Source organism: Dunckerocampus dactyliophorus, chromosome 16 (genome assembly GCF_027744805.1).
Source record: "Dunckerocampus dactyliophorus isolate RoL2022-P2 chromosome 16, RoL_Ddac_1.1, whole genome shotgun sequence".
Taxonomy (NCBI): domain Eukaryota; kingdom Metazoa; phylum Chordata; class Actinopteri; order Syngnathiformes; family Syngnathidae; genus Dunckerocampus; species Dunckerocampus dactyliophorus.
In genome coordinates, this window is record NC_072834.1 from 14,145,001 (window position 1) to 14,155,514 (window position 10,514).

Consider the following 10,514-nt stretch of genomic DNA (forward strand, 5'->3'; position numbering starts at 1 on the left):
TTGTTTTAAAATTAATTATAGTTTCATTTTATAATTTACTAATTAATTAAAAAATGTCTTATGTATGAATGTTATATGTGTATATTATACTGTATGTCCAGACTTTGGGGACACCCTGTACAAGAGTCTGTTTACGCGTTTAAACCTTTAAAACACTTTTCGAAAATGTTCCTGTGTGAAAACTACTGTGACATTGTCTTTTCTCCTTCTCTGACAACTATAAAAAAAAAACATTCCATGCTCTCAGTCAGCATGTATTACTTCTCTGGCTAAAACTTGGCTTTTTGTCTTAAGTCCTGCCTTCCTGCTTTTCATTGACCAATGACAAATCCTTGTATAATATATTCTAGTGTTCCCTCTACCATTATATTAGGGGGTGCCCTGTTCCGTACCGCCCCAAGAAGGTCAATGTTAATTCTATTGACTTTATTGCGCCAGATTACATCAGAATAGTTTAAGGATTCCTTTCATATAGAAAGGTCTATACATACATTAGTCAAACTATATAGCCATATGTTATTTGCATGTAAGGCTAGGGTTGGGAAAACATAAACATTTTGTCCAAAAACAAGGCTTTTTCTTTTTACGTAATTTTGTGACATGGAAGTTGAACAGAATAGTCATTGAAATACTTCAGTAATATACATCAGTAATAAATTCACCAATATGAGCTAAAATTCACAACAGATGATAAGGCTGAATCCCAATTCTATCGCTTAGCCTTTCACTTTCATCTAACCCCTTTAAAAGCCAGGGCCAAGTGGAAGAAGCCACTCAGACATGGCTTGCTGGCTGTGACAGATGAGATAATTCAATTGTTCATGATAAATGTTTCCTACCATAAAGTAAGGTGCATACATTTCTACATGATGATCTACATATATACATTAGCCTACCTCAGAAAACTTCTTTTTATAAAGGGCACACATTTTTACAAACTGTGACATTTATTGCCAGACAACTCTAATAAATAACAGATTACAACCCGTACTGTGACAACATGTATAAAAATAGAAAATGTATCAAAAATACATATGAAATAGAATGTATGAGCATCAACCAATGTATAAACCTTATCAAGCATTATTTCAGGGTTTTTAAAAACCTCCCAATTTTCGCCTCGCTCTCCCCCTGTCGTTGATGTTCTCTCAGATTCTTTTGTAAGAAAGTCCAGAATGGCATTTTGTTGCATTTGACTTTTCCATAGTGGGACTGCAGCTTTTGAATGGTCCTGTAGTGCTGTGTGGTGTAGCAGAGGGCTGACTTGTTGGCTCAGCATCTCCTGCAGGAATGACACGATTGCATGCATGATTGATGGGCTACAACTATGAACTCATTGTAAATACAATAATAATCATAATAGTAGTATACTAATAGTGTGCTGAAAACAAATGTAGAGTAATGGTTAAAAAAATAGATGGGACAACGTTAGATTCCAAAAATTGAATAAAGTTTGATAATGTGGTGTGCTCTCCACATACGGCCATCTTGTTTACATCTTTTATTTAGCTCACTTCCTGACCAACGATACTGTATAAGCTGAATACAATAAACATATCTCACTATGAGAATTGTCGGTGGACTAGGGAGGCTGTAATTCACAGCAAACAAGACTTCACTACAATGTGCTGTGTTTCATATTTGATTAGGTAGCTAATATAAAACGCAAACATCACAGTACACCTAAATAATGTGGACTCCCGTCGCTAGCGAGCAATTTTAAAATACAACTAACAACAAACAGGCCATTGTGGTCGCTGTCAAATCATTTATGAAATGCAGTAGATTGCAGTGAAGTTAGATATCGGTGTTAGTTCTAACTAGTGACAACCAACAATTCAAAACATGGCAAATATTTACGTGGAGCAGCAAATGATTAAATATCTAATATAACATGTGACGTTACTGTGAAAATCAATAATTATGCTTAATTACTTACATTTCTATGCTTCTTTCGGTCTCTGCTCCATGTTGTATCCGAGCGGACTCTGCCTACTCTTTCATTTCAAGTCTGGTCCCCGACCACACTTGGTTTCTAGGGATGTACAGCCCTTAGCACTTACCTCTTATCACTGGGACACCAATTGATTCTCATGAACGCACAAAACCTACACACACACACACACAACCCTACACACAAGTGCTGCACACATGCACATGTGCACCCTAACTTTAACTGTAGAGGAGCAATTGCATTCAGTGTGAGAGCAGCAGCAGCATTGAAGCACGCTTGTGGCAGCTAATTACAGACATAATGAGACCTTTTCATTGGCTGTTTGTTGACATCCAATGATATGGTGATGACTGCTGTGTCTCCTGTGTGTCTGCATGAAGGTTGTACAAGCTGCACGACAAGAAGTGTGAGCCCATCACCATGACCGTGCCCAGAAAAGTAAGTTCCACCCTGACCTTTGTCGTCTTAAGAAGTCCCCTTAAAACATAGCTCTCCATTAATCATCCTCGCTCTCGCAGTCGGATCTTTTCCAGGACGACCTGTACCCGGACACGGCTGGGCCTGAGCCCGCCATGGAGCCCGAAGAGTGGCTGGAGGGCCGCGATGAAGACCCCATTCTGATGTCCATGAAGGAGGGCTATGTGCCACCAAAGAGCCGAGAGCTCAAAGTGGCCAGGAAGAACGTGCTAGATTCCAGACCCGCCCCCCGACGCAGCATGTCCACGTGTGACGCCGCCAGCCTGCCGGTCAGTCAGTCCTCTGTCTCATACAATGACAATTGGTGCTGGGGCCTCACAGTTGCCATATCAACACATGATGTCACAGTAGAAGCTGTTTTCCTCCACAATGTCGCCTTGATTCTGCATTTCACACATTCTCTTTCTGCTCTGTCAGCACCTTGACTTCTTCTCTTACGATCCTTCTGTCTCTGTCCTGTCTCCTTGGTCTCCTTGTGTCCTCTTTGCTGTGCAGCCTCAGCTCCTTGAGAGACTGGTGGAGGAGATCCACAACCTGAAGGCCACAGTTTTGTCTCAGGAGAAGAGAATCTGTGACTTGGAGGACAAACTTTCACAGTACACTAACGGCACAGCCTGAGCGCCCCCTCCCCTCCAGAACCGCTCCTTGAGGACTGTTCTGAAGTGCTAAGCAAAGCTGCAGTGGCGCCGCGGTCCAGTGCTGCAACATCCCTGTGCTGGAACATAATCGACATTGCAGTGTGAACATAACGGACCTGAAACTCTTTTTGGTGTTTTTATTTGAAGGAGTGACAAGGGCTGAAGGTTTGAGGGACGCACTGAGCCGACTAAGTCAACAAAAAGGACCTCCTGCCTGGAATGTCAAACGAGTCGTTAAAGTAAGTAAGAAGCCTTTTGTTTTTGCTGCGTCGGCTCGTCTCACAACATGACGACAAGGTGTAAATAGACACAAGTACAAAGAAGAGAAACCGTGTTCAACTTGTAGCAAAATGGGACAAATGTTGTAAAGGATTAGACACATGATGACTAAAATAAAAGTGTTTTTTTTATTAAATCTTTCATTCATGGAGAACATTTCTGTCAGCGTGTTCTTTAGAGAGTTTGGTTTCAGCGATCAGCAGCTGCGATTAAAAGAAAAATCTAAATCAAACACTGTGGAAGGTCTGTTAGCGTCATTAATCATTCCAGAAGGTCTAACATACTCTAGAAAAATCCATTTTTCACATTAAAAAATTGATGTAAATCCAATTTGCACCCAAAAATGTGAACACAAAAGGCTTTTGTAGTTTTACAATGATGGTTTTACATGTAGAAAACAATACAAAATGCATATAAATGAGGAATGAAAGGGATAAATGAACATTTAACATCACTTCTACCTTGACTGAAGACAGCCATGACGAGCAGCGAGCGACCACCTTTGCGTTTTGCTATGATTTGACTTGTTGAACGTGTTTCTCACGTTGCTGGCACTTACAACTTTCTTTGGCTCCATTTTGGGTTATTTTGCAGCCGTGATTAATAAGTAAAGCAGAGACTTGGTGGTGTACCTGTGATAGTTAGCAGAAAGCTACAGTCAGCTGCTGATGACATCAGAGACGGGCGACAGACACGGTGGACAATATGACTTTCAGTTCAGTTTCCATGCTAACAGGCTGCTAACATAAAAATACGTGACGAGAACAGTCGGGCTCTGGCAGTGTGTTAATATCACAAGAAAACGCATGCAGAAATTCTTTACATGTACAGAAAAATATGCTAACCAGGGCGTACACTAACAGAGGTCCACTGTACTTAAACACGCTGCAAATGATGGGGCAGTTTTGTCATGGAATTTTCAAGATGATTTCAAGCTGCAGCACCGTTGTTGGCCTCTAGGGGCACCGTTGTTGGTCTCTAGGGGCACATGAACCCCAGAGATGCGTTGCCATAGCGACGGTTCCTTGAGCTCACTATAGGCTCTGTAGGAGGCCGAGCGCCAGGTTGAGCAAACACATGAGGTGCACCTTATTGAACAAAGAGGCCACACCCGCCGTGGTCTGGAAGGCATTGACGGTGCACGTGTCCGTGTTGCCCACGCGGTCCACCACCAGCAGCGCCAAGTCGGGCGCATTGCAGGTTGCGTTGTAGGTCACCAGCATGATGTTCTCATTGCTGTCCGACGGGCCTACTTCCAGTGTTCCGTTGCCTTGTGTGAGCGTGACCCGATCCACCCCCGTCCCGTCCGCGCCGTCGCTCACCCGCAGCGACACCTCCCATGTGATTTTGCTGCAGTTGTGAATGCAATTGACGATGGAGAGGACTTGACACACGGGAGGCCTAAAGTCCATCACCTGCAAGGAGACGGGAAGTGGTGAGAGGACATTTGCGATGAATGAAATACTGCGACACCTACTGTGTTGAAGACGGTGATCCGCAGGACAATGTAGTTGGTGTCCTGACCTCCGGGACCCTCTAGCTCAATGGTGAGGGTGATGGTGGTACCCGATGGCGTGTTGAGCGGGGCAGAGACTATGACGGTGCCATTGGTAATTTCTCCTTGTTGCAGCAGTATACTGCTGGGAGCGCTGGCAGTAAAGCGCTGGTCGTTGGTGGTGAGCCTGATGGAGAAATTACCTCCGGTTCCCTCGGTGGTGGCGAAAAAAGGCACGGAGAGGTCGGTCCCCGGCACCAGGTTTCTCTCTACCGTGGCCTAAACACACATCAGCCATGGCGCTCAGTAACCTCATGTCATGGCATGTAAGACAGCGACATTGGACTCTCACGTTGATGGTCACATTGGACGCTCGAAAGTTGGTTGGCGACTGCCTTTGGAAAACGAATGGTCTCTCTGGCAGAGTGTTGACATCGCTTCCATCCACACGCACAACAAATGGCACGGATGGAAACTCGTTGACATGAACGAGGAACTGGCCGCTCCCCTGTGGCACCACAGTGCCTTCAACCTCTCCCGTACCCACCGCCTCCACAAGCGTGACCCTAGTGACGGTGGCGGTTTCGCTACCTGTTAGCGTCACCAGCAGGCTACCATTGGTACCTTCAAACAAAGGAACCGTTTACTTGGTACTGTACGTTGGACTTAAAGATAGAGATTTATATCCGAGAGAAATTCACAAAGGGATCATTTGGATTTTTTCACATGAAGTTGTATGACATCCCCATCAGCAGTGTAGTGCACCAACAGTGACCTTCTCCCCACTTCGTCTCATGACCCGAGTTCTGGTCGGTTTTAGGTGTGCGCCTGCATGTGTTTCACATGCACGGATGACGACTGCTGCGGCGCGAGAGAGTTGAAGTGAGAGCTAGAGTGGTATTGTCACAAAAGAAAACATCTAAAAACTGGTGCAGACTTGTAATTATCTGGGCTGCAACAACAAAATGTGTTTGCATCGCCCCATAACATGGGGAGGAAACCTATGGCGAGGCACACGTGGCTCTTTTGATGACGGCATCTGGCTCTCAGACATTTCTTAACACGATAAAATGTATTTCATTTTTGTTTTTTGCGGACATTTTAAAGTAAAACATGACAGAAATCAAGGCCGCACGGTGGTCTAGCGGTTAGCATGTTGGCCACACAGTCACAGTCTGGAGATCGGGAAGACCTGGGTTCCAATCTCCCTTGGGCATCTCTGTGTGGAGTTTGCATGTTCTCCCCGTGCGTGCGTGGGTTTTCTCCGGGTACTCCGGCTTCCTCCCACATTCCAAAAACATGCATGTTAGGTTAATTGGAGACTCTAAATTGCCCATAGGTATGAATGTGAGTGTGAATGGTTGTTTGTCTATATGTGTCCTTTGATTGGCTGGCGACCAGTCCAGGGTGTGCCCCGCCTGTCGCCCGAAGCCAGCTGGGATAATGTAGATAATGGAGAAGCGGCGTAGAAAATGGATGGATGGGATGACAGAAATCAGTGTTAAAAAATAACCTTCACAGTATAAAACTTAAAACAGATTTTAATCCATCCATTTTCTGCCAATGCCAGCTGTCCTTCCGATATTTTCCAGGTTAGACACCAAAACTTAATTACCAGATAATGCAGTAGCCTACCTGGGTCATTGAGATGTCAATAAGTAAACTTCCCTCCTTTAATGAAATAGTTAATTCTGCAGAGCTAACCTTTTTGATAAAGATGGCTAAAAGAAATAAAGCAAATAATATGTTTTTGGAATGTGGGAGAAAGTCGAGCGCAGTGATATGAGAGGAGAGAAAATAATGCAGAGTGACTGTGAGGTCTGACCTTTTAGTGGACGACAGTTTTGTGATGCAAATGTACTACTCTTGTGAAGGCATATTGTTTTGAGAAGCAAAACGCTTTACTAAAATGACCCCACCAACTAGCTGGAACTACTTTTTTCAACACCAAAAACCGACCAGGACTCAGCTCATGAGACGAAGTGGGGGAGGAAAGTCACAGTTGATGCACTACACAGCTGATGGGGAGGTCATACAAGTTCATGTCAAAAAATCTGAACTGCCCCTTTAATGACATCGGCAAGAAGAGAAAGTTTTCCTACCGATTGTGGGACGGGTGTCAAGAACATCAGACGCATTCATTAGGGGCAAAAACTCCACAAAGTCAACCAGGAAGTCAATGGGACTCTGACCTTCAAAATATAATCATTGTAAGTACAATAAAGTTACAGTTACTCTTTTAAAATTTTGATTGTTTTCACTGAGGTCTCACCTGTCACCCTCAGCGATTCCAGATTTCCTGATGCTTCCACTGTCCATGTTCCCACTTGATCCTCCAGCTGAAAAATCTGCAAGTTTCCCACCGATGTGAATGTGAAAATCTGGTTCATGTCGTTGTGTAACATGCCTGTGACCAAAAAATTGGAACTTCATCACACGTCACCTTTCACCAACAAGTGGTCTTAGAAATACTCTAAGAAACTGAATTTGGTCCAGTCCAGCAAGCAAGCGGACTCGTGCTCACTAGTAGATAACGGTAGCGTGTTAAAGGTACTGTGTTTCACCTTCAGGGCTTCTGATCGTGGTGCTAACACGATCTCCTGTGATGTAAAGTCTGATGTTCGTTGTGGTTTCGTCAGCCACAAACGTGAAACTGCGCGGCTGTCCTGCGCTCCTGGAAGCCTGCAGGAGCGTCACCTAAGAGAGCCAATTACACGCGTGTAATTAATAGCTTAGCAACAAGCTGTGAGTCGACAGTTCCAGTTGGCGTTACCACAGAGGAGTTGGCAATCTGCCTGATGATGTCGGTGGCGGCTAAGAGCTCGTCCCTCTCCACTTCCACAGCCACACCCCCCGCGGCCTGGGCCAGGTCTCGGTACACCTGAGCGTCCGACGCAGCGATCCTGTTGTGCAGCTGTCGGTTGATCCTGCCCTGCCTGTTCACCGTTGTGGTTCCTGTGATCAGGAAGTTGACCTGGAATGGACAAATGTCTCTTTTAGTCCTTTCTCAGAAGCTCCAAGCAGCACAAACATGCAACGCTCACCACACTTTGAGTGCGCTCGATGAGAGCGATGACTGTGTTCTTCAGCTCCACGTCTTTGGCCGGTGCATCCGTGAAGAGGAAGATGTCCGAGCTCTGAGGAGCACCCATCAATGCCAGCTTCACACGGAAAAACAAGAGGGTGATTAAGTTTGAAAAAAAGACTACAGGTCCTGGCAACCCTCTCTTATGAGACGACAATACTTCTACTACCCGAAGGCCAGAGAGACTCATCTCTGGTTCATCTCCTCCACCGCTGGCTGACAGATCATCAATGTAGCCCTCAAAGACTTGTGGGTCAGCTGTCTTCATCAGCGGCCCAAACTCTGAACAAAATATGGAAACTGTCAGAGTAAAGAAACAAGGATCTTCTCCCAATCCGAGCTCCTACCGGGATCGTTGAAGGGGACTAGAATGAAGGACAGAGGTTGATCGTCAGTTCCCGCCACAGAGTTGATGAGAGAAGAAGTGGCATTCTGCACGGCTGCAATGTCGTCACTCATACTCTGCGTGGTGTCGATCACCAAGCCCAGAGCTTTCCCGGATCCCCGGGAGATTCCCAACGTTCTGATTGATGAGAAAGATACGAAGATGAAAGATGTGGCTGAAAAGGTGACTGAATGGTTTTAGGGTCTCGTACTGGAGGAATGGTGTGTCTCCCACCGCCTGACGAATGTTCTCCAGGATCTCGCTGGTCGCCTTCGCTGCCAGATTTGCAGCGTTCAGGTGGAGAAACCCGTGTTCCGAGTCAAGCGTGTCTTTGTTGATCCCACCGGTGGGCTCAATCCTGCTGGTCACGTCCAAAACTCCGCCATGGCTGCACTTTCCTTTGGAAAAACAGCTTTGACTTGAGAAGAACCACAGTCAACTTCAGGCTATGGAAGTCAAACTTTGGAGTTTTCAGATCCCTTCAGACCAAAATAATCCAAATAACTGCAAGGCAGGGACGGCGATGGGCTGCGTTCTTACAGATGTTACCATCGTGGTGTCCTGTAGGTTTGATGTGGCTGAAGGTGTCACTTACCACTGGGCTTGGTTAACCCTGGAATGACTGCGAAGTATCCCGAAGTCAGTATATCGCCCTGCGTGATGTCGTCAAGGATGTTGTTTCTGCAGTCATCTCCATCACAACTGCGACAGGTGGCCTGGCTTTGACCTGCCCAAATGGGAATGTCAGAGCAGATTAAACAACATTTTATCGATGCTTTGAATTTTCAACTTCCTTGCCCGTGACATTCACTCAGCCTTCATATCTCCTCATCAAGCCTACCAGCTATGTTGCCGATGCTGGTGTCAGATCTGATCAGGTTGGAATTTGGAAATTCATGACCGTTCTCAGCCCAGTTGCTGTGGCTGTAGAAGTCCTTGTGTACAAAGAAGAAGAACATCTCATTTCTTGGAGGAATTCTTTCTTTCTTTCAGCAGTGCTGCTGGGAGAAGAACAAGAGGAGAACCTGTAAAGGATGAAGAATCGTGCCCAAGTTCTCCCTGGCCGCCTCAAAGTCCTCCTGCTGGATGTTGGCCTTCACTGTGGTTATGCCCGCCAGGATGATGTTCCGACCTCCGATGAACGACTCGTCATCAAAGTGGAAGCTGGCATTGAACGCTTGGCGGATGTCCACACGCACGTTGCGGAATATGATGGACGTGATAGACAGCTGGAAGGTCCTGATGGAGTTTTGAGCCCTGCAGGCCGTGGCCACACCCGTGACTGTGAATGGCTGGTTCTGTGGACACACACGCACACACATTAATGTCGTGTTCACCACGTTACGAGTAAAACTTCCCTGAGTGGGAACCTCACGGGGAATGCGAAGTCGTTGCCCTCGTTCTCGGCCAGAGCGCGGCACACCTGCACGGTGGCATTTAAAATGGCCGTCTCTGTGATATCCAGGTGATTCTGTGAGTCTCCTGGCAGAATTCCAAATCCCTGAGCTCCAGTTAGAATCAACAGGAACCCCAAAACATCCAAAGCGGGCGACATGTCTTCCTGACCTGTCCCATGGAAAGAAAAGACACAGTACTTAGCCTCGGTGCTCGGTCACCTGGAATCAGCTGATCCACTGTCACTTACCTTTCTCGTCCTCTTGCTGAGTCACTGCTGAGTCAGTGGGATTCTGGACAGATCTCTCATCAGGAGGGTGGAAGGCTGGAGCTTTTCTTGTCACAAAGTTGAGTACTTGACGACAAGCTAGTTACTTACTTGACAAGTTAGGGGCTGAGTGTAGCTGAAGTGCGGTGGCTTCTGAGTGCAGACAATTGCTATGGCAACATAGCCGGTGACACACGATGGCTGTGCAAAGGTGGGGCCTCGCAGAACCTGTTCAACCTGTTGCCTTTGCTGTGAGGATGACCTATGTAAATGGCCGCGAACAAACACTTGGCCAACGTGCACCAGCCCACATCCAGTTACCGGTAGTTGGAATGCTGAGCGTAAATGCCAGTATTTGGAGGCTCTGACACCTCCTCCGGTTTTGGCTTGTTGGACCAGTCACAGGTGTCATCTAGATGTCATCCACTGACATATGGGCACAGGAATGTTCTTTGGCCACAGGTTGATTAACAATGAGATATAAAATCATAATTGCACGAAAGAAGACGTTTAATCAGGGTTCAAAGGTTATGTCACA

General features: G+C 46.0%; 2 protein-coding genes across 3 annotated transcripts in view; one reads left to right on the forward strand and one right to left on the reverse strand.

The window, feature by feature from the left end:
- coro6 (coronin 6) overlaps positions 1-3,488 on the forward strand; it is a 9,171-nt gene extending 5,683 nt beyond the window's left edge. The window contains exons 9-11 of one of the 2 annotated variants that reach the window (XM_054754452.1): positions 2,335-2,392; positions 2,473-2,700; positions 2,927-3,488. In XM_054754452.1, coding sequence (XP_054610427.1) covers positions 2,335-2,392; positions 2,473-2,700; positions 2,927-3,049 — 409 coding nt within the window. In that variant the 3' untranslated portion in view covers positions 3,050-3,488. The remainder of the gene's footprint in view (positions 1-2,334; positions 2,393-2,472; positions 2,701-2,926) is intronic. The other variant, XM_054754453.1, reaches the window with a different exon arrangement.
- Positions 3,458-10,186, reverse strand: LOC129168775 (von Willebrand factor A domain-containing protein 7-like). The gene is made up of 16 exons (XM_054754432.1): positions 9,959-10,186; positions 9,689-9,879; positions 9,339-9,611; positions 9,155-9,248; positions 8,909-9,040; positions 8,525-8,711; positions 8,276-8,451; positions 8,098-8,210; positions 7,888-8,004; positions 7,617-7,817; positions 7,408-7,540; positions 7,116-7,250; positions 6,946-7,035; positions 5,196-5,467; positions 4,826-5,122; positions 3,458-4,763 (listed from the first exon to the last, which is right to left on the reverse strand). Exons 2-16 carry the CDS (start codon positions 9,866-9,868, stop codon positions 4,383-4,385), a joined length of 2,781 nt encoding a protein of 926 aa, XP_054610407.1. The 5' UTR covers positions 9,869-9,879; positions 9,959-10,186; the 3' UTR covers positions 3,458-4,382.
- Between the last annotated feature and the right edge of the window lie 328 nt (positions 10,187-10,514).